At 38.5% G+C, this 27818-nt stretch overlaps 1 protein-coding gene across 3 annotated transcripts in view; it reads left to right on the top strand.

Annotated features, from left to right (window-relative positions):
- The first annotated feature begins 3544 nt into the window (after window positions 1–3544).
- Window positions 3545–27818, top strand: part of tns1a (tensin 1a) — a 101372-nt gene continuing 77098 nt past the window's right edge. For all 3 annotated transcript variants that reach the window (XM_056459735.1, XM_056459736.1, XM_056459734.1), the window contains exons 1-2: window positions 3545–3800; window positions 18778–18892. In XM_056459735.1, the coding sequence (XP_056315710.1) occupies window positions 3705–3800; window positions 18778–18892 (211 nt within the window). In that variant the 5' untranslated portion in view covers window positions 3545–3704. The remainder of the gene's footprint in view (window positions 3801–18777; window positions 18893–27818) is intronic.

Below are 27818 nucleotides of genomic sequence, written 5' to 3'. Positions count from 1 at the left end.
CTGCTAATCAATTAGCGATTTTCCCTTTCAGCCGTTACTGCTTGATTTCTCCCCTATTTAGTCTTCTCTCGTCTCTTGTCTTTCGTCAGTCCGTTTTGCATGCTCATGAGTCCTGTGTCTAGATCCAGCTGTGAGTAATCTGTCTTGTCGTGTCCTGTTTCCCCAGATTCCAAGCACCAGCTTGTTTTGGTTTCATTTTTTCTCTCTCTCCTTTGTTTTGTTTCTTTGTCTCCACTTCCATCATCCTGCTCGCTGTGGTCTGGTCTGGCTGCCCAGTTCACGCTACAAAACCTCCATTAGTGACGAAACGTCCACCAAGGCCTCTTCTTCTATGCTCTGCTCGAGCGTTTGGTATCGCTCTTCTGCCACCTGGTGGTAAATGCGGAACTCACCAGTGCCCGAACGGCTCTTCTTCTATTGCTCTGCCCGAGCATTTGGTATCGCTCTTCCGCCACCTGATGGTAAAGCCCGGAACTCACCAGTGCCCAATCGTCTCTCCTTCCACTGCCTTATAAAGCGTATGGTAGCGCTCTACCGATACCTGGTGGTAAAGCCCGGAACTCACCAGTGCCCAAACGTCTCTCCTTCTATTGCCCTGTGTATGTGAATTCTGAGTTCAGCTTTCTGAGTTTTTGAACTGACATTTTGAGGAAATTTGTGTTTTTTTGAGAAGAATAAATTTGTTTCACCTGCAATTGAATATGTTATCTTTACCCTGACAGATAGGCTTTGAAGACTCTTTTTACCTGGTACAGTGTTCATAGAAACGCCACGCTGTGTTGCCAACCATAAATAAAACAAGTGGAAAAAGAAGAATTGTTCAGAGACATGGGTTCCATTTTTTTACGTTAAGTTTTGTTTCCATTTCCCCACAATGAAAGCACAGCTTGTGTGTGGACCCAAGCAGTTGGATTACACACACACACAAAAAACATTTACGTGTTGCTGCATGAAAAAAAAAAACTATACAGAAATTTTATTTGCAGCCATAATGCAGAATTTGTAACACTCCCTAAAATTTTCAAACCCTGCACGGCTACATCCTTGCTCATAACCTGCATCTCTATCAACCTCTGTTGAAATTACCTGCCTATGCTCCTTCATCTGTATCCTGACAGAGATCCAGATCAACCACATTCACCTGGTCATCATGACCACCTATACAGTTCCGCCACCAATGACCTGGTGCAATCCTCCATGCATCCGTCCCATAAACTTCATTAGCCTCAGACAATCCTATTGCCGTTCCTGCTCCATATTGTGACAAAGCAATTAAGTGAAACACATTTCAAAGTACAGTGTGTTTTGTACTTTTAAATGCAACCCCATCAAATTGTGTCTGAACTTAGCAAGGTGGCCTCTTTCTATATTGTCCAGCCAATCTATCAGTGATCTGTAAGTCTTGACCAGCTATTTCTTTTAAGCAAGGAAAAGCCATCTTAAGCAAGGAAATACCACATTGATGCTTCATATAAAAAGCTGTTTGAATTTAACAATGACTCACTAACTGCACCAGAGACCATTTAAATCAGCCAACCACCTCATCTATCACAACCATTTTGATTATACCTCCTGTCCAAAACTGACCATTTTTGAAGGATCACATTTGGGTAATGCCTTTGAGCAATATGTCACCAATTACTATCCTGCCTTGCTCAACTTTCACACCCTACAATGTGTTAATTTTAACTATTACCAGAACTTTCTCATTTGAGTCAAGTCTCCACAAGCTAAGCTTAACCCAGCTGAAACATTCTTATACCCTAATACTATAGTAAGCTAGCAGGGCATGTGAAGGTGAACCACTGTTCCCCATACATGTATCTCAAGATCAGCTTCCTACATCATGACAAAATAATATTTATTATGTTGGAAGTTTCCACCACAAACATCGTCCTGAAAAGCCCAGGGTAAACCAAGCACTCGTCTTCTGTTGAAGAAGTCACCTTCTGTCCATCCCTGGCTATGTAGATTCCTGGGTTTTCAACTCTTAGGCAGTCAAGTACACTTACACTCTTCCCCTGGTACCCACAGCCTACTACTCAAAGAAACTGTCCCTGGCAGAGCAGAATTATGACAAAACTGGTCCTAGAAGAATGGAGGCACTGGCTGGGGGGTGCTAAACACCCTTTCAAGTCATAACAGACTATCATAACATAGAAATCCTTTATGAAACTAAACTGCTCACTACGCTCGTGTGATACAGTGGATTAGATAAACATGTTTCACCTCAAACTTTTGTTTCAGTATCAATTTGATGAAGCACACATTTTAACCCACCAACCCCCAAAATATTACAAAACAAATAAGAACATTTCAAATCTGTAATGCAAATCTGTGGCATACGGCATCTAGACCATTGTAATAGGCAGCAAAGGAGCATGGGCGATTCATGTTTCTCTGATCTGGCACAAGGTCTTTTCATTTTAAAAAGCTCCCCACGTTCAAAGTGAATGTGACAGCACAGTCAATATGGCGGCACAGTGATTATGGGAGTCTGTTGTGTTTAATGATGGATTTAGCTCGGATGAAGTAGATCCCGCAGCTGGACTAAAAAGCATCTGCAACCCTCTTTCACATATTTTTCAGATGTTTGCCACCCACTTTCTTGATTCATGTTTTTTCTCCACTTCTTGATGCTATGGTGTTTAAATAAATATGCATACTGTACATGCAATAGGAAGGAGTTAAAAGAATACCATGGGGCAGATGAATAAATACAGCATGGATATGTAAGTATGAATATTCATGTGTGTCTCTTCCCCCATTTTTGCCTTTTTTTTCTCTCGGCAATTTGTGGCATCTCTTTTTTTCTCTCTGTCTCTGCTTGCTCTCGACTAATCCCCCCACCCCCCCTCTATGCAGTGTGAGGGTACGTTTGTTAGTGAAGCGTGGCGACTCTGCAGTGGTGCGGTGCACCTGCAGTTGGATGAGCACTTGACACCAAAAGGCTTATTACACAGAGCTCACACATGCATTCACACATGCACACATACAAGTCAAAAGAAAACACACACAAATGCTTTCCGTTTGCACACAACACATTGTTAGACTACTCTTGTTCATACAGCTGCATATGAGAGTGCATCCATGTGTCTGTGTGCGCATGTATGTGTGTAAGGCTGCACGATGACATGCAGTCTTTATCTGCTTTAAATTTAGAGACTGAAATCCATTATTTCTGCCATCCTCACACACTATCTCCTATTCTCCTCTCTCTGTTCTGTATCTTATCATGCTTTCTATCCTATTTTCGTCTCCTTTCTCAAGATTGCACTGCCCTGTTTTTCCTGTTAATCACTAGAATGTTTTTCCCCTGCAAAGCTTAGTCTTGTCACACGCACACATTCAATTTCTTCTCAAACCTTTTCTCCCTTTCTTCCTCCTTCTCATCAAAAGCAACTTGCCTCTCTGCTATTTCTAGTTTTTCCCACTGCATGTTTCTCTCTCACTCTCTCCCTCCCTCTCTCTTTCTGCCTTTTTTTTCTCTCACACCCTCCCTCTTTCCTCCTCATCCTCCTTCGACAGACAGAATGCTGCAGCATCCACTGAGTAAGGTAACGTGTGTGTGAGCAAGAGTAGGGTATTTCTTGCTACCTGCTCTGCAGCTAAAGGGATTTGTCCTCCCTCGGCTCTCTGCTGCAAGATTTACCTGGAAAATACACACAAAATTGAAGGAAGCAAAAGATTGACAGCAGGCAACAATGGCCCGGCTGAACTGGTGTCTGGCAGCAGTGATTAGCTGGGGGAAGTTCCTCTTCTCTTGTTTCTTTCCATTGAGAGCAGCGAGGAGGGATAAGGTAAGGCTGCATTTGTTTGACCTACTCTGCTCTGACTCTTCAATACATACACACAGACTGCGGTCACCTTTCACAACTGATTGTAAGTGCTGCCAGACAACGCTCTGTTCTATCAGATGTGCTTTGCTTTTTTGTTTCTCGATTGCTGTTATCACATTCATTTACCTGTGGTATATTTTCAGCGTCTCATACTTTATTAAGATTTGTCCTGTTTCAATGAGTGTCCTGAGTGTTGTGTTCATGAATCTGTCTAACGGCGCATTGTGCACAGTCACTTTAATTTCACTTGTTTATATAAAAAAAGTATTACTAGTGGCAAGTGTTGAATCACACAGCCAATTTTACTGGTACGAGAGCAAAACTTGACAGATTCAGTGCCCCCATTTCCCCATTTTATATGTTATTTTCAGCATTTCATAGATTAAAAGGACACTACCGCAAGCAGTTCTTTAGGGTAATGGTTGCCATTTTCAGGAAAGAAGCATTTATGTGGGTACATTGCAACCCATTTGCATCAAATTGTTTGGTTTTGTTGGTGCATTAGAGTTTTATGGAATGTTTTCATTTCATTGGGTTTCAACCCCAGAACATGGTGGTGCCCGCTAACATTGTAGCACGAGATATCTACTATAAAGTTAATGAGAGTGGTCAGATTCGGGGTCAAGTTTTCATTATTTTGCTCATTTCATGCCTCTGTGATTTTCTCAGTGCTGCAGAAAAAACCCCACTGCCGCAGAACTACTGTTTTTTTCTTGTTCCACCCACCCCACCCCCAAATTTCAATCTGTCCCAGCACACGTTCCCATCTCTCAGCTCCTGCCAAGACCACAACCCAGTGTTACTCATCCAATTTCCCTATCAGCTATCACAGCTACTTTTTAGATTCCAGTCATCAAACCAATAGCAATATGCAAACAATTTTACCAGTCACAATCCCTTCCATTGACAGCTAAACAATTAACTCAAATCATAATGACTAGCAATCCTGGAAGTTGTGGATTCATAAAAACACCTTAACCATAAATACAGTACCAATAGTACCATATTCATGAACCATAATGACAAAAGTACACCCAATAAATAAAGTATGTCACATATATTCAACATAATTTACCAAATTATATTAGGAATGTCAGAAGGTTTCAGACCAGTGACTGCCTGTTCAGCCCAAATCTTTCAACCAGCTTTACACTAAGATCACTGGATTACTCACTCTGCTTCTAGTGCACCTCCATCATTATGCATTTTTTATGTCTCCCTAATTAAACACACTTGATGCAACTCATCAGATTTGTTAGTAAATTATACAAAACCATAAATAAGTTTATCGGTCAAAAAACATGTCAGATATAAGTGTCGGTGTTACTGGTGGTGAAAGGTGCAAGTTTATGGTGCTTGGCAATTCTGGATCTGACAAACTTTCCATCCTACTTCATTATGATAAAAAGTGGTAGAATGTGAGACTGTCTTTAAATTGTTCATTCATTAATTTTCCTTCGGCTTAGTCTCTTGTTTATCAGGGGTCACCACAGCGGAATGAACAGACAACTATTCCGGCTGGTTCCAGTTGCAACCCAGTATTGGGAAACACCCATACACTCTCACATTCACACACACACTGATATACTACAGCCATGTAGTATTTACAAATTTTAGTTCATCCAATTTACCTATGGTGTGGGGGAAACCAGAGCACTCGAACCAGAACCAGCGACCTTCTTGCTGTGAGGTGACAGTACTAACCACTGAGCCACCATGCTGCCCCACCATCTTTAAATAATCATAATTATTCTTATTTATTATTCAAATAATTTGAAAATAGACCGGATAAGGTCAAAATCAAGACTTTTTTAAGACTAATATTCAAGATGAAGTATATTCACAACATCAAGACCTATGTTCTTATAGTTAATGTTTTTGTAATAAATTTTTAACTAAATGTACTAAATTAAGTAAAACATAATTTAGTACCACCAAACAAAAATGAACAATAAACAAAAACGTCCTAGTCCATATAAGAAAGTACCTGGGGGTATTACCGATTGCTAATTTTAGTGGTGTACCTTTTTGCCCACAGAGGGCAGATTTCAAAGTCATATTTCCTTTGTTCTTTTTAAAATCTCACCACTAACCTATTATGTCCAAATGAACATTTTTTAAAGAAAAAAAAGAAAAAACACTCTTACCATGTTAAACATGAATATATAAATGTTTATTTTGACAGTATGCATATGATGGATACATATGATTTAAATGTTTAGTTTATGTCAGGATATTTAAACATGCATTAAATAATTAAAAATGCTATAAAAATACCAGCATTGTATAAAAGGTTGTTCTAACTACTTAAATGTCATTTGAAACACTTGGTACATTTAGGGTTGTTTTTAATGATCATATGTTGGTGAAGGGTTGAGATACCTGGTGAGCAAAACTTTTTTAAGAGCCAAATGTGACTCTCAAACAGTTACATTTAAACAGAGTTCATTGGTAGAATGAATGAGTTCATAATAATGTGTCCCTCCAAGTAAAGTCATGACATAAAGATACATTAACTTGGTGTGAGTTCCTGTTTCCTACATGTAGCGTAAACTAGAGTGTTAATTAATAATTTAATTAACAAACATGTATTAACAAGTAATTAAGGTAGCCATTATTCACACATGAACATGTTAGTTTTTGATACGTTCTTCATAAACTAACATTTAGTTTACATGTTAGCATAGCATATTCTATATAATTTTACATTGGGAGTTTGTTTTGCTTACTATTTTGTGGCAGTGCTTCAAAAATGTGTAAAAAAAACTGCAAGGAGACTGTGGAAGGTGATCAGTGAGTGTGGATGTGTGTGTGTGTGTGTGTGCGTGCGTGCATGTGTGTGTGTGTGTGTGTGTGTTCATGTCAAATGCTGTACTTGAAATGCTGTTTTTGTTGAATGCGTGCATTTAGAGTAAAGGGCATCCGATCCTGGATCACAACAATCCTATTGCAGACATTCACTCCAGTGTCCTAATTATGTTCATTTAATTTACGTTGAGTCAGGCTGGATATGACTCCTGTTGGACTTGAACTTCACCCCTCATTGCCTTTCTACAACATCAGCTCTTCAGAATGCATGCCAAAGAACCACAGGCAGACAGGATTTGGCCGGTAGAGTAGAAATTTACACCTTGTGGGTGGTTAAAGATCTGTGTTACTATACTATGTTCAAATATTTGAAAGCATCCATTAATCTGACACTTCCAAGCTCAACTACCATTTATGTCCCTTGAGCAATTCATTTAACCTCTGGTTGCTCAAGGAGGATTGTCCCTGTTCTTAGTGTACAGGATAATAAAAGCTCCCTTCCCCCAGCCCCTTCCTTCAACCTCCAGTAGAGATCTGTCAGCCCATTCATCCCACAACTTATTTAATTAAGTAAAAGCAAGTGATAGAGAACATTCTCTCTCAGATGCACTGATCATTCCCATTGGGGAGGAGAAAGAGGAGGAGGGGGTTTGGGGGGCTGTCTAAGCATTATGGTACATCTCAACCACAACAAACCAAAATAAAATTCTCTATGACAACTGCATTAAACATAAATCAATCTTTCATCAGGGAAATTTCATATTACATTACATGGGTAATGTGTCTTTAATTTATATTACAAAAATGCTAACAAAAACAACAATTATGTAATATATTTATGTGTATAATAAAATTATTTAGTTAGCATAACTTAATTCATTTAAAGACATCCTGTACTTCTCATAGCACTATGCTTTATGACTATTTAAAGTAAACTTTAAAGTGAACCAATCTTTAAATGCCTTGAACGTGTACATTCTTTATCTGTGATGTTTAATATAGGAATATAGTGCATGTTTAATTTAAGTGATATACCATACCAGGGTCCTGGAGGGTCAACATCCTGCAGATTGTAGCTTCAGTCAGCTCCAATTCACTAGAAAATTTCTTTTTCAAGACATTCTTGAAAAAATTCAATGACGTTAATGCCATGGTTGTATATCTTCACATCTTTCACATCTTTCACATCTTTCACTAGATCGTCACGGGAGAGAGAGGGACCTGCATAAGTACGCAGATATTATAACTCCATCACTTTCTAGAGTGGCTTAGTGCTTGTGAAACAGCAAACCACAGATGACAGTAAGAAGCCTTGGAAAGAAATCCTCACTTGTTCTGTAACATCTCTGTGCAGGTCAGAGATGTGCTTGCTTGCCACTTCCATGGTACATATTTGAGTAGAGGGAATAAAAAACTACTTTGTGCCCTTTGTCTCACATATATACCAGACAAGTTTTTGGTCATGAATTTTGGCATTCTTAAGGAAATACCAGCTGCTTTGCTTCTGGGACACTACTGGCTACTAGATGAATGCCTCCAATAGAAACCCAAGAGAAAACACAGCTATAAGAGAAAATGCAGCTAAGGAGACCTCAGGATTTTCTCAATAATACAGTTTTCTGTATTGCATGGTATTTGGAGAAGGAATTGTTAGTGGATTGTTTGGTTTGACAACCGTTTCTACCTAATTGCATGAGTTTTTAAATGACCTAGAATATGTGATGAGAATATGGGCTCACAATGACATTATAGATAAAACTGCAAAGTACAAAATGACAAGAGTACTGATAATGATACTCATAATTTGCACACAGTGACCACAAGTTGACCACAAAACATAGTAAAGATTTTGCATAATTTGATCTAAGTCTGCAGGCAAAATCTGCATACCCTTAGGAAAAAACGACATATCCTTAAAAAAGTATTTACTTTAGGTAAATAAAAACTTTAAGTTCACTTTATGAAAGATGCTTAATATTGAAGTATATGTTTAAGTATACTTCATGTATTAAGTATACCTACATCTATCTACTAGTAGTATACTGTGTAGGTATACTTTTTGAATACCACCTGAACTAAATAGGCACATGCCTTAGTATACTCTTAAGTGTAGTACAAGTGTAACAGTAATAAACTAATATTTGCAGTAAATAATTTGTTTGTAAAGGAAAGACATTCAAGCCATGTGGCCAATTATGGTGTCCCATACTCAGGATTCGCGCTTTGTATTTTACTCACAAACAAAGGCTAGATTTAACAAAGGTTATATTTTTAGGATATTTTTGGTCTAGTTTTTGCATTCCTGACTAAGACAGGACATCCCCAAGACACAAGTGGCAGATCAATCTTCAAAGAAGTTTAAGGAGGTCCTAGTTTCAAAGGTAGTGGCTGATTGGCCTTCTGGCTGTCATGTCTCTGCAGTCTAGCAGTACTATATATGCAATGTCACATGACCTATAACGTCAGTGGAAGCATTTACAACTCCACTCTCATGGCCTCACGGGATAGTAAAGTGTCCATCAGAAGCACACTTTGAAATCTTGGCAGAAACTGTAGGTGAAACTGTGCCACGGAATCACTCAGATACAGACATTAAGTAATTTTACAGGTTAATCCTAGACTCTAGTCAATATCACCACACAAATTTGATTAATTGCACAACTTTTGATTTAATAGTGAGTGTCTCTAAGGTCAAATAAGATTTTTTTTTATTCTTAAAATGTGCCCTTTGCATTAAATTACATTCAAGCACACAAATTAGAAGGAAAGAATGGGCATAAACCCTGAACAGTGGGCAGTCATTTGCTGCACTCCTGAGAAGCAATTGGGATTAGGTGCTTTGCTCAAGGACAACTCTGTTTTGGGTACTGAGTTCACTACCCCCACCTACGTACATCACCTGCTGGTTCAACTCACAGACCTACTCAAGGATCAACTCGCCACTTATATATTGCAACTCCAACTCTTTTACCATTAAGCCACACTGCCTTCTATTAACCCAAAAAAATGTGTACTTTAAATAAATTTTTTTACAACTGGATTACAAAATTTTGTTCATTAATAAGTAGAAATAACCAACATCTATACACCTACACATCACAGTTACAATTACTATACAAATTAAAGAGTTTATTGAAAACATTGGTAGTATGTTAAATTAGATAAAGAGAACTGTATGTACTGTATATGTTAGGACATATTGTACATAGGAGTACATAGAAGTTAAAAACAGTCCTTGATATAAAAAAAAGATTCCACAATTAGTTAATATAACTACAGAAATTGTATTTTCACTATAATAACAATTTCCAATCTGCTACGTAGGGACATTTCATGAGGCACATGAGGGACTTATAGTACTGCATAGTCCTAAAAGTAGTCAATTATTCTGAGTGTGAATTTCGTGACACAGGATATTGATAAAGCGTTTACTTTAGATGGAACAATCCTGATGTTCAGTTGATTTACCTCACTGACAGAGACAGCGATATATATCTATTTGACATGGACAGCTACAGTAGCTTTTCATTCTGTGTTCCTTTTTAAAACTGGCAGATGATTCAGTGATGAGCTCCTCTGGGAATTCAGGCAAGCTAAGCAAAGAAAGCCATGGAAAAGGAAAGAGAGTGGCAAAAGACAGCGAGTAGAGGGGCAATGAAAAATTTAAGTAACGTTAGCAGAGACATAAGCAGGCAAGCATGCAGTAGAGATGGAGGGAAGTGGGGCTGGCAGAGAAGGGAGGAGGGAAACAGAAAAATGGGAGCTCAACATTGGGGGTGGGCTGTGCTGCTAGGGAAAAAGGACTACACTTGCATGAGAGGGTAAAAGAAAAGAGAGAGAGAGGGAGAGGAATGGGGAGGCAGGAAACAGCGGATAAAAAAAGAGCATGAAGGAAAAGGGGATGGCAAGAACATTCTAGCTGTCCTTGCTGCATCATAGATCTCTTATAGTAAATCAATGATGAACGTCAAACATACAGTACTTGTAATTTTGTGTATTTTAAATCTAATGTATTCCTCATCACAATGTAATCTATATTCACAGGTTTGTCATTAGCACTGGACTATAATCTTGGCCAACATGCATAGTCGATATCCAAATAAAATTAATAGCCAACGTTAATGAAGAAATACTCACTTGGTAAAGAGGGATTCAAAAAACTTTCAGGAAACAACACACACCTTGCTTCCTAAGACCATGATTACATTTTAGAACATACACTGCATATAGCAATAAGCATCAAGCAATAAGTTACAAAAGCCCATGCAATATTTTCAATATACTGTCACATCAAGAGAGATAAAAAGGAGCCAAAAGCGAAGGTGCAGTTTTCATGGATCTATTAAACAAAAATAATAATAGCAACTATGGCAGTCTGCTGGTCAAGCCTTCTTAGGAGATGCAGAGCTAAAGGAAAGCTAAAGGAAGACCCCTCTGGCAGATCAGCAACAGAACAGAAACTTGACAGCCTGGTGCAGTGAGGCAAGAGCTGGCACGAAATCAGAGACACTGCAAAACAAGATGGTTGGCAGAAAGGGTGAGAGCGGCCAGTAGCCGCAGCACTGGTCAGAGGACACAAGAAAGGAGGAAAGTAAGAAAGGGAGAGTAAAATGACAAAAAAAGTAAATGCACCTTAGAGCTTATGAGAAGAGGTACTAGCGAAAGTGGAAAATAAACTTGATAAGAGAAGGAGCCAGAATAGAGAGAAGGAGTGGGAAGGGAGTGAAAAGAGGGAGAGTGAATGACACAAGAGACATAGAATAGTGAGTAAACTCATCAAACATAGGTCGGTGGCCCAAGCCATACCTTTTGCCTGCAAGCATATTAGAAGCCTTAAAGCACGGGCAGTTAGCACTAGGGGGATATGTGACCACAGACCCAATCGGATTGTAAAAGTGTTGGAGTACACTGGTAGAGGCATTAAAATAAAATATTCTGGGCACAGACAGGACAAGATATCACAAACCAATGGATGGATCCAAAGTGGCCACCAGAAGGAGTAATATGAGCTATTGATTTGGAAGAGTGACCCCATCAGTAAATGCAGGGTCTCAATACAGGTCCCACCCAGGCCTCCTTTTTCTCGACCACCTGCATCATTCATTCATGACCTGCCAGTTCCTGACCTGCCTGTGCATGGTCTTAATGGTCTGTTCACTCCATCCCTGCAGCCATCCTTCCAGTCCTGTCATTGTACCCATGCAAGCTCCCCAGCTCACTTTCAGCCCATGACATCATGTGGAGAGTGCTTGCTGTGGAGCTTCCAGTCATCAGCATCTTCTTCCATTGTTGTTATATATACATAGTTCAGGCATAAAATGAAAAATTATTATTACCTATCCTGCCTAGCACCACCTGTATAGATCTGCTAGTGGGGTTAACGTTGTTTAAAGAGCAGCAGCTTCTTGACTAAGCTGAACTAAATATTTTATTCTTTCTCTACTGCAGAAACAGCAACATCAGATTCTGTTCTTTAGAACACTGCAAATAAACACAATTTTTGATATTTCCATTTCTTGTGTATTCCCCCAAAGGTAACCATGACATTTTCAAGATACAGTATCACAGATCTATTGACTTACTGTATACTGATGTTAACATTTATTTTCTAATTCTGTTAGTCTATATGTATTATAGAGTGAGAAGGTAGCTGTCATTTTATTTTTGTTCCATCACACTCGTGTATAATTTATTCTGCCAGTAGCTGTTTGCACAACAGTTTTCTAAATCCAGCAGTCTCTCAAAGCCTAGAAGGCATCCATAGTTACTGGAAAATGAATGGACAACCCTTCGCCAAATCCTCATTATTCTGATTATCAATTCCTGTCAACCACATTTAACGGTGGGCAACAATCTTTATTTTTACAGAGCCCAAATGTCCTTAAGGCAATGTGTCCAACATCTTACTGAGCAATTTTGAGGGAATGATGACTCACAATACACACATAAGAGTTCATTGACAAACAGATGGCTGTTTTCTCCTTACCATGAATGCTGGTTACAGTGAGATCACAATGTCATTAGCATTATTATTATGAGTTTCTCTCTAAATAGTAGTCCATTGTCTAACAATGAGATTTTGCATTTGTAATGTGGATAGGTAGGCCTGTCTACATTTCTGGAGAGCACAAATTATGTAGCCAGAGGTACGTCTGGCTGCATTTTGTCTTTAAAATGAACACGAAAGGACAGTTTGTCGCCGCTGATGGCTCCTGTTAATTTTAGCCCTAAGAGCTGACTGCTTACCTCCATACGGACGGCTTTCTGGTGTTACCACTTTGCACAGTGGTTCGCGGGCAAAATTGGTGGACTTGGGATGCAGAACAAGCAAAGCAGAGTTGACCGTCACAACAAGGTTCGGTCTGATGGGAACTGTTCTAGAAACTAGATAAAACAAAAGCAAAAAACAAAGAAATACATAAATAAACAACAGGCTGAAAACTGTGAAATCATGCGACCGTGACATTTCTTTTTCTAGATTGTTTTTGAAAAAAACTATCGGTTGGATTTAGGGAAGGGGATGGTTCAGTCGTTCAGTCATTCAGTCCCCTTTTCCTTTATGCTCTATCCGCTGCTTTCTGCCTCTCCACTCCTCTACCTCTCTCTTTTTTCTTTTTTTCCTCTCAACTGTATATTGTGCCCTCTGGTGGATTTACCTGGGAAGAGGACATGTGAAAAATTTGTAAGCATCAAAAACCGTACACAGCGATCTCTGGTGGATTTGCAAAAACTGCGAACAGATGTACTTAAGGTTAAATATTCGCTGTCCCCACCATATTCACTGTCAAAATGTAGACCTGGGTACTTATCCAATGAGTCTGGGTTTTTGTTTGTAATATGTCTCAAAGTCAATATACCTCGGCTGGAGGTAGATTCTGTTTTCCACTAGAAATTACATATATTATAATTTTTTTTTTTATTTTGTGTTAAAAAAATAAATAAAGAGATTAAAGAAGATTGGAATTTTTAACACAAAAAAAGAATAATTGTTTTTTCAGGAAAAAAGAAGCAATACTTTGTTTTACATCATATAGAAATATTTGTAATGTTCACTGTGTGAGGCAATGCCAATACAATGCAAGAAGCGCAATGCAAATGACCCACAAATAATGGTGCCACCCTATAATTGGTCTGGGTTACCAGTGACTCTTTTTGCCAATGGACAGGTGCCGATATGTGACTGCAGATGATTACATTAGGCAGCATTGAGTTTCTTATTTTTCTTTTATCTCGCAGCATACACATCACTTTGATTTCTTTTGTGCCATTCAGTTCACTTTCAAGTGAAAAATATCGAATATCGAATCTGTCGAATCTTCAAGAAGAGCCCACAGTTAGCTCCTCCGTCATCTTATGTGGCTGACTTGACTTGCTTTGCTTCTGTTTCCCGCTATCCTGATCTAGGGATGCAGTTCCAGCTTCTCGAGATCTTGCTTGATCAGGCTCAGACAAATTCTGTGGGTGCAGTGCATTTAGCACAACTTCAATTTTGTCCTGTTTAGACAATTTTGTAGAAAATCTTTGTCTATCACATGGCCACAGGATGAAGTCTGTGACCTATGGAGCTGGAACGCAGCATTCTTCCATCCAGTGCAGGTGACAATGTAAGCAGCGTTGGTAGAGCTGGGTGGAATCTCCCATTTCCTGGTTATTTTACTGGGTGTCACAAAAAGAGTAGTTTTAGTAAAAGAGCAGATTTCCATAAATAAGCAACATAGTCAAGCAACATACCTTTTTTAAGATGTTGTTCTATTCGTGTGTTTCTGGGTGCGGTGGTTTCCTGTACCCGGATGATGGACATAAGTATTGCATGACATGTTTGGGGGTTTAGCGTGGCAATGCGGTGCTTGCGGACAGCTCAAACCCTTACTGTGAGGGTAACAGCTCAGTAGCAGGGTAACAGAGATCAGTTTACTCTTGCAAAAGCGCAAGCCACCCCTGCTGTTTTCCGCAACGTGGTGGGCACCTGGGCAGGTCTGAGGGTTAAAGTGGGGGCTAATCTGTCACTAATCCATAGCCTTGCTAATCCCAGTCGATCAATTGATTATGCACAGGCACATGGTGCTCCAGCACCTCGACTGGTTGGGGCTTTGGGTCAACTGAGAGAAGAACAAGGTTTCCCCAACTGCATTGGCATATCAGTTGTCTGCAGCTGCTAACAGTGTTTCTCACTCTCTGCCAGTTCTGATCGGTGCTGGAGCGGCAACATGTGATGGTCAGCATGTACAGTGCAGCGGCGGTGGCGAATATCAACCGCATAGGCAGTGTAGACTTTTGCCACATGTCAGCTTGCTCTGCATCTGGTCCTCTGGAGTCACATACATTATGTTGCTGCCATTTCCGCTCACCATGACGTGGTAGATGTCAGCACGCTTGAGAAGCACAACCTCATCATTCAGTTCCTGAGAGGCATGAGGCCATTAAATCCATATCGACCACCTTTCATATACTCTTAGGATCTCTCTGTTGGTCAGAGAGCTGCGGGCTGGGCAACACTTAGAGTGGAGCTGGTTTCCTCTCGGTTGCTGGGTACCTCCAGCCATCTGGGAGGAAACTAAGCTTGGTGTCAAAAAATGGTTGCTGTGCCATTGCCCACTTATTTCCACTCTGCTGGTGAGTTCCCTATCTGGCAGAGCTCCTCCGAGGCCCCCAACACCTGACTTGGCAGAGGAGCCAGGTGCTTGGCCAATTATGATGTCGGGTTGTCCATTGGTCAGCTCGCATTTGCCAGCTATGCATGATCCCAGATTGGCGATCTCATATGTGTCATTGAGCAACTGTGCAGTTCCTACCTCTCAGGTGGACCTGAGACCTACTGTGCTTTCACTACCCACTAAACATCTTACCATATTTCCATCTTACCTGCCCCTGATAGTGCTAGCCCATATGTTCATATTGCCACCAGGTCTCCTCATTTGTGTTGCAGGTTGCCTCCGTAACATTCTTCCTCTTCAGGACTGACACACTTTCCCAATGTACTGTCATATCGCCAAAATCTCTAGTTTGCAGCAAGCTAGGTACGACCCCCTAAAATGAATTCTAAATATACCCATAAACTGGTAATCAAGTCAATTCAATTCAATTCACCTTCTTCTGTATAGCGCTTTTACTAAGCCAGTGGCGACAGCGGCGAGGAAAAACTTCACCAATTGGCGAAAGCGAATAATTAAAAAACCTCTAGAGAAACCTGGCTCAGTTGGGCACGACCATTTCTCCACTGGCCAAACGTCTTGTGCAGAGCTGCAGTCAAGACACCGGAGGCTGGAAGCTGGATCTCAGCAAAGACTCGTCTGTCCCTGGGGCATCACAGGAGTCTCATGCTCTCCATTCCTCCAGACCACCACAGTAGCAGCTCAGGATACGGCTTGGCAAACTTTTCAACAAATGCGTGACAGGTCCAGCAGCTGTGGCACTTTTCATATGCATTCCCAATGTTCTGAGACACAACATTGGAGTGCCCAATCTGAACAGAAACGTCCTGGTTACAATTGTAACTCATGTTTCCCAAAGGAGGGAAAGCAGATGTTGTGTCTTCTTGCCAAAGCAGCTGTGTCTCAAGCTGATACCTGAGTGTTCAGCTTCTTTAGCAATTAAAGTCTGGCTTGCTCTTCTCCAGGTGCATGCTGTAAACTCAGCTGATTAGACTAGCTGCACTTGTGAGGAGCTGCACTTTGTCATTTCATAGGTGTTCACTGGCTCATTGTTTTTTTTTTTGTTTATTATTTATTATTTATACATAATTTATTGTTATTTACTATAAATTAAAAGCATTAATGTATGCTATGTTTTTTGTTTGCACAAGCCTTGGAGATGTAATGTAAATTCTGCTTTTAAATAAAAGGTCACCTATAGCTTTCGTCATGAGCCACGGCTGTGTTCAAAATGGCATCAATGTTTGCAAAGTGCACTACGTAAGCAACGCAATTGTCAATATGATGATTGCTAAAACTAAACTGTAAAAGAGAGATGACTTTAATGCTTATTTTTTAAAAATCATTCCAAGTTTAAATGTTCTAAACGAACAGGGCATAGGGGGGATAACTGGGAATAGAACACAGCAGGATGTTTCTAAATGCAGCTCTAGAGGTGTAGTTGCAAGCTTATAAGTTTGCGACGCAGTTTGCGAATGTTCGTTGTAATGATGGATTTGGGAAATGGCAAATCAATAAACTATGTTTGTAACGACATAACTTTCGACCTTAGTTGGCTAATGATGGTTTTCGGAAACGCACCCCAGTTCAGCTCTAAATTGACAGTGTTGTGGCACTTTTTTGACAGTTGTATTAAGATTTTTGTCCACAAATACTACAGATTAGGGATTTGTTTTGCTACTCTTTGTTTTATGCTCTCATGTTCAGGAGTAGGGTGGCAAGATGGCTCAGTGCTTAGCGCTGTTGCCTCACAGCAAAATGGTCACTTTTGTGTGTGTGTGTGTGTGTGTGCGAATGAGACAGTGCATGGGTGTTTTCCAGCATGGTGCAGGGTTGCGGCTGCAAGGGCATCCACTGTGTAAAACATATGCCATAGTAGTAGTGTGGTTACCCCTGATAAGTCAGGGACTAAGCAGAAGGGAAATAATGAATGAATGTTTAGTAGTCAACAAACTTTGGAGAAGTTCACATCTCTTTTCTCCCATCATGCTCATTAAAATATCCACTTGTTTACCATCTGCAATAACATCATTCTCAGAGAATAACTCTACTCCTTCTGCACAAGTTCCCCATTCTTCAGCATTATTATCAAATGCAGCAATCGTTCCAATCATTGACATTTTTGTAGCTAAGCTTTACACATTTATCTCTTTCTTTCATGTGACTAACATACTCTTTTCACAATCTTTCTCTTCCTGTTTAATGTCCATCTAAGGCTTGTATCTGTAGTTACAGTGAATCAAATATATGAGTCACAACTAGAGGGCTAGAGGGTGTCTGGATTAGTGTCTGAGCATATGAAATAAAAATATATATGTTAATAGGTTCTGCATGTCTCTTTGTAAACAATGCAGTTTTGTAATACTCATGCAAGCCTGATATTCACTCTGGTTTGACATACTGCTTGTTTTGAAGGGGAAAAAAAACTATGAAAAAGACTGCATTCATTTTGAATAGTTAGATTCAGCAATATCATGTTTCGTTTTTACAGCCAGGGGACATCATAACTGAAGTACATATTCTTTGTACTATTAGGTCATATTGGCAAAGATTATTATGTCTACAGTGCACAGCACAACAATCACACCTGAATGAGCCAAGGATTCAGAGGTTAAAAAAATAATTTAGCATCTGCACCTCATGGTTCAAAAGTTTGCAAAATAAAAATTGCAACTTGGGAAAAGTGGTGGCAATAGAGAATTTGACTTAGAGGTTCTCAATTAGATTTGAATAGTGGTCATCAAAAATGTCTTGTGGGTTACTGTAGGTCCTTTATCAGTGTTTCAGATTTCATAACTGTTTTGCAAACAGTTTTATGGGTTGCAATTCAAATCGTGGTGGAAGACGAAGAAGAAATATATGTGTAAACGTGGACATGGCCTTAGCCCATAAAACAGCTTTTATGCAAATTTTTAAATACACAGAGGATGCCTGAAGGCACTGACTTATTTTGGACAGCCTAAATTTCTTTATAATCATTTACCATTTATTATCCCTACGTGTACAGTAGATAAAACTCGTTAGATTTTCCACAATTCATTAAATGGTTACTACTACAACTGTGAACCTGAGCTTATGATTCTAATGGTTAAGCAAACAGAGTTGTTTTAGTGAATGCCCAACGACTGTCCAACCTTCTCTGTAGTCACAGCCAAGGTCACCCATGCCAGGCTTTGCAGTCCTGTGTGTAATGGTCTTGTCAATGTGTGACAAAAGCCATTAAGATTTAGGGAGATAGTACAACTGAAATTGCTGAGGATCACAGTTTTCATTACCTTGACCAAATAGTTTTGCGGCAAAGGGACTTATATATGTGTAATGTGAACAGTAGGTTAATGGTGGCTATTCTAACAATAATGTAATAAAACAAAACAGGATATACCACCATTTAACATTTTAATTGAAGAATTTTGTTCAGTTTACTTAGTTCACTTCAGTTCACTGCATTTAAAACACATCCTTTTTTTCTGCTTCTCTAGCCAGAAGACTTTGAGGCTGTTCATTCCCACACCTTCAAGGCGAAGTCCTTTAAAAAAGCAAAGAGTTGTGCAGTGTGCAAGCAGGCTCTGACGAAGGAGGGCCTGGTCTGCAAAGGTCAGTAATGCCTCCACAATGGAGATTTTTTTTTTCACATTTATTAATTTGTTGGTGATATACTTGTCTTCAGTACCACAACTATGTTGGATAACCCATCAAATATTCAGTTCAGTGTCTCTGCTTATTTAAGTGATATTTAGGTTCAAATATTTTAATAAAATGTGAAAAAGTGCTCATTTTGCAATTACATGTACACTGATTAGTCAAACAAATATAAGATGCCAATTTTGGAAAAAGCATGGCTGTTATAATTTGCCAGCTTTTTTACCCTAACTAGGAACTAGTAGCAAAAAAGGCCTTTCCAAATGGTTGATATTCAAGATTAATGTAGGGTATGTTGCTTGACCAAGACACCACAGATCTAACTTACCAGCCATCAGTTAATCCTTTGTTACATTCATTATCACACTGTCCTTGCCAGTTTTCCCTTTTCAACTAACTGACGAACTTTGTCTTGCAGTGACGTTTATTTGTCTCTGTGTATTATTAAAATTTGTCAATTAGACATACAGTACACAATAGTATCATGTACTGTTTGCAATTGTACTATGTAAAAGTAGATTTCCTTAATTTTGATGTTTAAATGGATAATTGTTTGTTTCTTTGTTTCTTTTGAAACAAATAATACCAATCTCTAAAAAAGGACCAAATGCAGTCGGTAAAAAAAAAATGCTGTATATCATGTGTAGGACAGATGTCTTTCAAACATGCAGGAAAGCATATGTAAGACTCTACAGACATTAAGTGCTTAAAATGTATTGTTCACCTAACAATTAAACTTTACTCACCATGAGGTTCCAAACATTTATGAGTATATTTCTTCTCTTAAAAACAAAATAAAATATTCTAAAGAACATTGGAAACTGGTAGCCATGAACTTCCATTGTATGAAAAAAATATATAATAAGTTGAATGACTAACAGTTTGCAGTATTTAAAAAAAATCTACTTTTGTGTTTAAAACAACAAAGTAGCTCAAATAAAATTGTAACAATGTGATTGTTTTGGGTGAACTATGCCTTTAAAATAGACATAGGACTTGGCTTTGAGAACATATGGATGTAAATATTGAAACACTGGGGACCCTATCAAACACTTGGCACAATGTGGTGCCAGGAACCACGTTGTAAATAGCAAATGCATTTGTCCCCATTTGTGCACTCAAGGGCATGCTGGTCTGAAAAGGAGGTGTGTTGAGGTGGATTGTTGGCACATTGCTATTTTGAGGCAACTGAAATCGACCACAGCACTGACCAACTAAAAGCTGGTCAAGTCAATGATGGAGGCATTTTATTATTTTTTGTTGAGATGTGTCCACTTGTAAGATTTTAGAGATGTATGCATCACCATTAGACTCAATAGAAAGTGTATTTGGATATATATATATATATATATATATATATATATATATATATATATATATATATATATATATATATATATATATATATATATATATATATATATTTGATGATGCTATTGTTGACTTATTTGTTTGTTAGAAATTATTACTGAATTTTGGAATAGTTTTGAAAAAACTTTTGCACTTATCAAAATATTACGCAATTATATATGTAATGAATATCTTTAATGGAGTGCGTCCACAACCATTTCTTAAATCTATGGTTGAATGGAAGAGGCTTGTTCTGTAGATGGTCTTTAGTTATTTTCTCACTAGTGAAGCTTTTGGTTTTTCTCCTTACAAAGTCCGCCATGTAAATAGCGAATGCGCCATGGCAACTGACACTTAAAGGGAATGAGAGATGAGACTCTGACTGGTTTAACGCATGTTATGTTGAAAATACATATATATATATATATATATATATATATATATATATATATATATATATATATATATATATATATATATATATATATATATATATAACTCAGAAAGAGAATATTCTCTTTTTAGACCATGTGCCTGATGCACAAACAGTTTTTCTCGTCCTCACAATTGTAAAAGTACTAAAAATTTGAACATGACCTTTATACTTTTGTGCCATCAGCTTTAGATTTTCAGCTTAGATTATTAAAATAGAGCTCAAGGTCTCATTTACTAATAATTTAGCTTTTTTTTATATTTATACGCAATTCTCACTAAAAACATTCTGCTTAGAACACAACGTGCATACACACACAAACTTGTTTTTAAATTATTCTTCTGTTAGTGAATTTGGAGTCTTGTAAATGAATGCTTGCATGCACAAACTAGTGATATGCACACTAAAACCAATACACACTCAAACCAGCTCCATATAAAGGCTTTCCACAAAGTGGTACTCATCCAGAAAAGGAAAAAACAAAAGACCAAAACAAAAGACAACAAAAATGAACTTTAACATTAATAAATGCAAGGCATGCTTGCAGTCTGAGGTGAAAGTCTGAAATGTCATTAAAAATACAGTACATTTAGAATACATTTTAGTACATATTTTATATACATCTGGATTTATTCGTGAAAATGTCCGCATGCACATTTCACACAAACAACTTTTGCAAATGCATGTTTTTATTCATTTAAGGGAAAAATCCACTTTTAACAACTCCTTTAGAGATTAAAAAAAAAACTTAGTTTCACCTTTTTTTATTCTTTCAGCTGATCTTCGAGTCAGGCAGGGGCACTTTTAGCTTAGATTAATGACCTAAAAGTTTCAATAATTTGCCAAATAAAGCTTGACTCTTCTGTTGTTACATCATGTACTAAAGCCAAAAGAAAATGAAAAGTTGCTATTTTCTAGGGCAATATGGCTAGAAACTCACTCTGGTGTAAAGATTTTGCTAATGTAATTAGCAATGATATTATGTAGCGCATTAAAATTGACTAATTTCCATCAGTATAACCAATGTGATATAACCTTGCAACCATAGAGACCTCTGTAAGGAACCTAAGCACAACAGATACAGTTTGATTTAATATATATATAATCCACCAACAGCCAAACTATCTTTTTTCATTCTGAAAGTTACAGTTATTAATATTCGACTTATAAACGATCCATTTTAAAAATGCATAAATCATTCCTGTCAACATTGGGATGTAAACATACGGGATCCTAAGTCATAAAATCTCGTTCACCTTTTTTCACTGTATTTAAATATTGATTAAAGTTACTATAGTTATTTAGCGAAGAGCAGTGAATCGCTCATTTTGATCCACTGTTTTGTTTGATAACAGAGGTGTCACTTCAAGAATCCACAGATCTATAATGAAAGCATTTGATTATTATCATAACTGTTATGCTCATTTAAGACAAAATTTTTTAAAATAAAAACACGTCATGTTTACATATTAATAAGTGTATTTGTCTGTTTACAAACACCTAAATCCAAAAGTGTCCTCTTTTACTCCCTTTTAAATTGCGTGTACAGAAGCTGATCTGGGAACAGTGTCTTTATCTCTACAGAGCGCATCCTTCAGTCAGCATCGATACATGACTGGACTGATTCAGAGATTGCATAGAAAGGGTGACAGTCGACGCACAGCTTTAATGGAAATGAAGTGAATGTGGCAAAATATTAATATTAGTAATATTAATTTCAATGTGCTTTTAAGCCAAAAAAAGGAAAGCCTAATTATCTTGAACAGCTCTTGCAATTATATCACATTTGAGATCGCCACTTTTTGATGCTACTTTCACTTTTCATAGAAAGATTAAAAATATGGGAGAAATAAGAGAAAATACTTAAACAGGATGATAGCGTGATAGAATGGTAAAAATACCAGCAAAAAGAATGGAGAATCCCAGCAAAATGGGAGATTTGACAGGTATGATAATCCATGAATGAAACAAATATACTAAAAATAAGCCAAATTAATAATGCAATCTATTTGATTCTTGCATAATGATCACTGCAAACTCCCTCATTCACTTTCCTTCAGCTTAGTTCCTGATTTATCAGGGTTCGCCACAGCAGAATGTAGTTACCCTGCAATTTTTGTTTTATCTGGTGGACACCCTTCTATTCATAACCCAGAGATTACACTAACTTGAGAACCCCCAGTGCTGGGAAACACCCATACACTCTCTCATTCACACACACAATCATACACTACGGCCAATTTAGTTTATCCAGTTCACCTATACTACATGTCTTTGGATTGTAGACCTTTGGCTTTTTTCCAGATCAGGGGTTGACAAAGCAGACTGAACCACCAAAAACAAACTCTTATATAGTAAGCTATGGCTACTTTAAATAAAAGTCAACACAGGCACCTCATCAGATTCTTAACATCATCGTGGACACTGCATGTGCATCTGTTTAAACAAGTTTCTGTTAAGAACAGACTCACAGAACAGACAGATGATCTCATTTAATACTATTTTTGTCCAGCATTGCCAGTAAACCAATCAGCTTTTCAGCAAAGCCTCACAGATGTCACCACGGTTCAAAGTATGCTCCCTGTGCAAGCAGGTGGTCACCTTGGTTATATGGATGGAAATGCAATTGAAACTCCACCACTTAAGTTAAAACAATTGCCATTTGACAAGGCAATTCTCTGTCTTTTTGACAACTGAAGTATGATTATCCTTCATGGTTGTAGCACAAGCACGTTGTCACATTGGTTATATTGTCCAAAGTTATCAGTTTTTTTGAGTACTGTGTAATATCATGGTTCCTGCTACAGCCAGGGTACAGCAGCAAAATTCCTTGATTCCTTGATTCCACACTCGCTCATGGCTCAGTGCAGTTCCTGGCTGTGAATGGTTTGCAGTTGTACCACGCTGTACCAGGCCTATAAGGAAATGCAATTGAAACTCCACCACTTAAGTTGAAATGATTGTCATTTAACAAGGCATCCACTCAATCTGCACATCAAAACTCCTGCATTCACACCTGAGAGTAGATATTTATGTTTGCTAAGTGAGTTTGTAGAGGGGTGACATGGTGGCACAGTGGGTAGCACTCTCACCTCACAGCATGTAGGTTGCTGGTTCGAGCCTTGGTTGGGTCAGCTGGCGTTTCTGTGTGGAGTATGTATGTTCTCTCCGCGTTCACGTGGGTTTCCTCCGATGCTGTGGTTTTCCCCACAAATCCAAAGACATGCGGTACAGATGAATTGGGTAAGCTAAAATTGTCCGTAGAGTATGTGTGTGAATGAGAATGTATAGGTGTTTCCCAGTGATGGGTTGCAGCCGGAAGGGCATCCGCTGTGTAAAAACAATCCACTGTGGCGACTCCAGATTAATAAAGGGACTAAGCCGAAAAGAAAATGAATGAATGAATGAATGAATGAATGAATGAATGAATGAGTGAGCTTGTCAGTGAAATGAGCCGTGAGCAATCAGTGCAAAGCTCACACACTTCCAGATAAGGTAAAAACAGACCATTTCATTGTGGGGGTAAATCCTAGGGTTGTAAATGAACATATAAAATCATTTCTGGAGAATTTTTGCACTTACCAATGACATATCTTGAATGTAGATATCAGAGAACAATTTAACACAATGTATCAATGCATTGACGGGTCTTTCTATCTCTAGAATGGCTCTCATGAAATGCTTATGAGTGCAGCACTAACTGAAACCTGGTTGGGCAAAGTAATACAGACTGAACTAAGTTCTATCAATACCATCAGCCTGTAGTCTGATTCAACAACTGTGCTGTACTGGTTTACATCTGATTAAACTGGTGCAAAGAAACTCCTCCTGACACAGGCCCAAAATGACTTAAAGATCAGACGATCGATTCCAACTGACAGTCAACTGGCCTGTCTTGCACCAGATGAGACTACAGGTCTCAGTGTGTAGAGATGACTATATTGGGCTGGTATCTTGGATCAGCTCCTTGTCTTTTACATGTCAGCAAAGGAGGATGTTTTTGAACAGGATAGCCAACAATTCCAGTTTCAACAGTTCTTTGATTCCATCGCTGTTCTACTGATTTTGCCTTGTGGCGTGGATCCACATTGGACTTAATTTCCACCAGCTTCTCCCTGGAATGTTGACCCATTTGCACTGCCTCAAACCTTAAACCTGCGCACTCCACTGTAGGGTATTATTCTAACAGCTTTACAAGGCTTCTCTATCTTTTCTGGCTCCAACTTGGTCAGTCGTCACTTCACAATAAACTTTGTTTTATTCCACTGCCTCCCTGATTCTGCCTGGCAAGCCTCCACCATAGTTTCTCCCTCCATTTACACTGCATTGGGCCTGCACACTGATCCCTCTATGGAAAATTCTTCCCTACTTCCTGCACCATATTATTTCTCGCTCACTACCAAAATCCCCACTCATCCTCTCGTTTAATTGTTATGTAGGTTGTTTCTGTGGCTATTCATTGGTTGATTTTCTATTTAACTTGTGCTTGATGTTATTGATTTGTTTGCCTTAGTCTGATGCCATTAATTGTGTGTTCCTTTTATTCCTTTCCTACCATTCATTGTGTGCTGTAGATATATATATATATATATATATATATATATATATATATATATATATATATATATATATATATATATATATATAATGAATGTGAAAGATCTGACTTGAGCATATTGTCAAAATAGTGAGTTTTAGCAATGACAGGTTTACAGTTGGTAGCTTACTTAATATATACTGTATTTGTTCTAATACTCCATATGTTTGTTCTAAAATCTAAATTAAAACAAAATAGCAAACAAAAATAAAATGAATTCTCTCTGATCAAATGTTTGGTAGGGGTTTTTTAACTGCATGAGAGACTCAATGAATGTTGTCATCAGTGTGGAGTTAGGGGGTTATGTTCAAGTGTGTTTTTTGTGCAATCGCAGCAGCATGTCAACATGCTCACTGCAAATGTCTTTGCACTTGCTATGTATTAGCAGAGTAAGCAAGTCTAGCCACTGCGACCAACTCTGGTTTATCCACATTAACATGCTAAAAATATACATCCTGGGAGTTGTTATGACTTTATGACTGAAGTGATTTGTTTAATTATAGAATTTTCCTAGGTGCAAGTTTGGGGTGTAATAGATCAAGTTTCTCATGGTTCAGTTAGTTTTAGTGTATTTGGTCTACAGGTTTATTATGGTTTGGATTAACTTTTTATTTTGTAATTAATTAAATTAAAGCTTATTTTTTATAACGCTTTTCACAATAGTTATTGTTTCAAAGCAGCTTTACAAAAGGTGCACATTATTGTGTTACAATCAAATTCTGAAAAGTTAAAGTCATTAGTTACCATAGCTCTATTGGTTACTAATAACTTTAACTAGTAACTTCTAGCTTTTAATATTAAAAGTTATTATATATAAACAAAGTTAACCTGCAGTTATAAAGCATATAGTTGATGTCCATGTGTACATGTTCAATGAAGTGTTTTTGTGTATTAAGTGTGTATTGTCCTGGAAGTCTTCGATGATCAGCATCATTTCTTCACAGGTTTTGGATCAATGGCGGTGCGATTGATTATTTTAATCAGGTTTGTGAGTTGACAACATCATGTGCCAACTGGGTATATTGGTGCAGTATGAAGGCTAGAAGGAACACATTCCTGCTAGTTCCAGCCATTATCAAAATCTTCACAGTTCCAACCCAGCCTTCCGCCCCTTCCTCCCCTCCCAAAGCAAGCCAGTTAGTCATCTCCCATCTCCCAGCTGGTACTCCTCAGCACCACAGCTGCAACTTCTGTGACTCTTCCCAGTGAATTGAATATATTTTGGGACTTCAGGTACTCAGCTCAGTTTAAAAAAGTGAAATCCCTAGCTCTAGCCACAGAACCCTGGACTCCACCATGGCCCTCCAACTCATAAGCTCTACTTTTGAATCTACCTCAGCGCCCTGGTCTTTCTATCTGTAATCGTTCCTGGTTTCCTAAACTCCTGCTATGCGTACTCTTCCAAAGTCCACCAAAACTTACAAAGTAGTTGACATTTACATAAAAGGTGGGGTGACTCTTTTCTCAAAAAACCTTTACTTTGAGACGTAATAAATGAGAAGTGCATTATTGATTTATTGGGTTAGTTTTCAGTGTAAAGCTTTCAGGTGTCTAAAAATGTAGTTTTCTGAGACTTTCGTGCAACAACTAAGGCTAATAGTCTTTTGGACACTATTTCTTCAGACAATGTTTTTGTCAGTAGCCCCTTCATCATTTGATACATTTTGCCAAGTTTTTTTTTACAGTTTCCATCTCCTGGATGCACATTTTGAGTCCTATCAGCACTGCCTTTTTCATATCAGTCATAGTTCATAGTCTTGGCAGTTCCTCTTTTTGGGAACTTACGCGTGGCCAAAGCATTATAGCAATGCCTTTGGTGCTGATAGATAATGTTAGAACCAAAAAGGCATAAAAACCAGTTGGTTCAAACAGAATCCACCACCCTCACCCTATGGTTTAAAGGGAGTTTGAGTTCATACATGAGAGGATTGACGGATGATGAGGAAGAGACCAATAAATCTGGGGCTATTTCTGCAGGGAATTCTCAGGCAAATATCCCTGGTGTAGAGTCATACCTTCTGTCCAGTGTGGTAAGTAGGATTCGTGGCTCACTGGACATTCACAAGGATGGTATGACATTTAAATGTTTGCTGTATATGTTGATGTAGACCGGTAATTATTTGATGGTACATCAGATGGTTCTCCAGACCAAGGGAACCAAGGTGGCTGGTAGCAGAATATGCACTGGAAGGGAGTGAGCTAAGTAGAAGGCTGATGAAGGGAATACTGTACATACTCAGCCCATGCGATAAATTGGTTCCAGGAGTTCTTGTGGCTGTGGCAGAAGGGACATAGATAACAGCCTATTTCCTGAATATTTCTCTGTATTTAATCATTGCTCTGCAGGTAGTATCCAGAAGATATCTTACTGTCACATCTAGGAGAGAGAAGAAGTTTTCCATACCTGTGCTATAAGCTGAGGACCTCAATCTGACACAGTATCTTCAGGAAAAGCAAAGTTTCTAAACACATGATTGAACATAGTCTCTGCCATTTCCATG

The sequence above is a fragment of the Danio aesculapii genome, chromosome 6 (genome assembly GCF_903798145.1).
Source record: "Danio aesculapii chromosome 6, fDanAes4.1, whole genome shotgun sequence".
NCBI lineage: Eukaryota > Metazoa > Chordata > Actinopteri > Cypriniformes > Danionidae > Danio > Danio aesculapii.
This window is presented reverse-complemented; position numbering and strand designations above follow the sequence as displayed.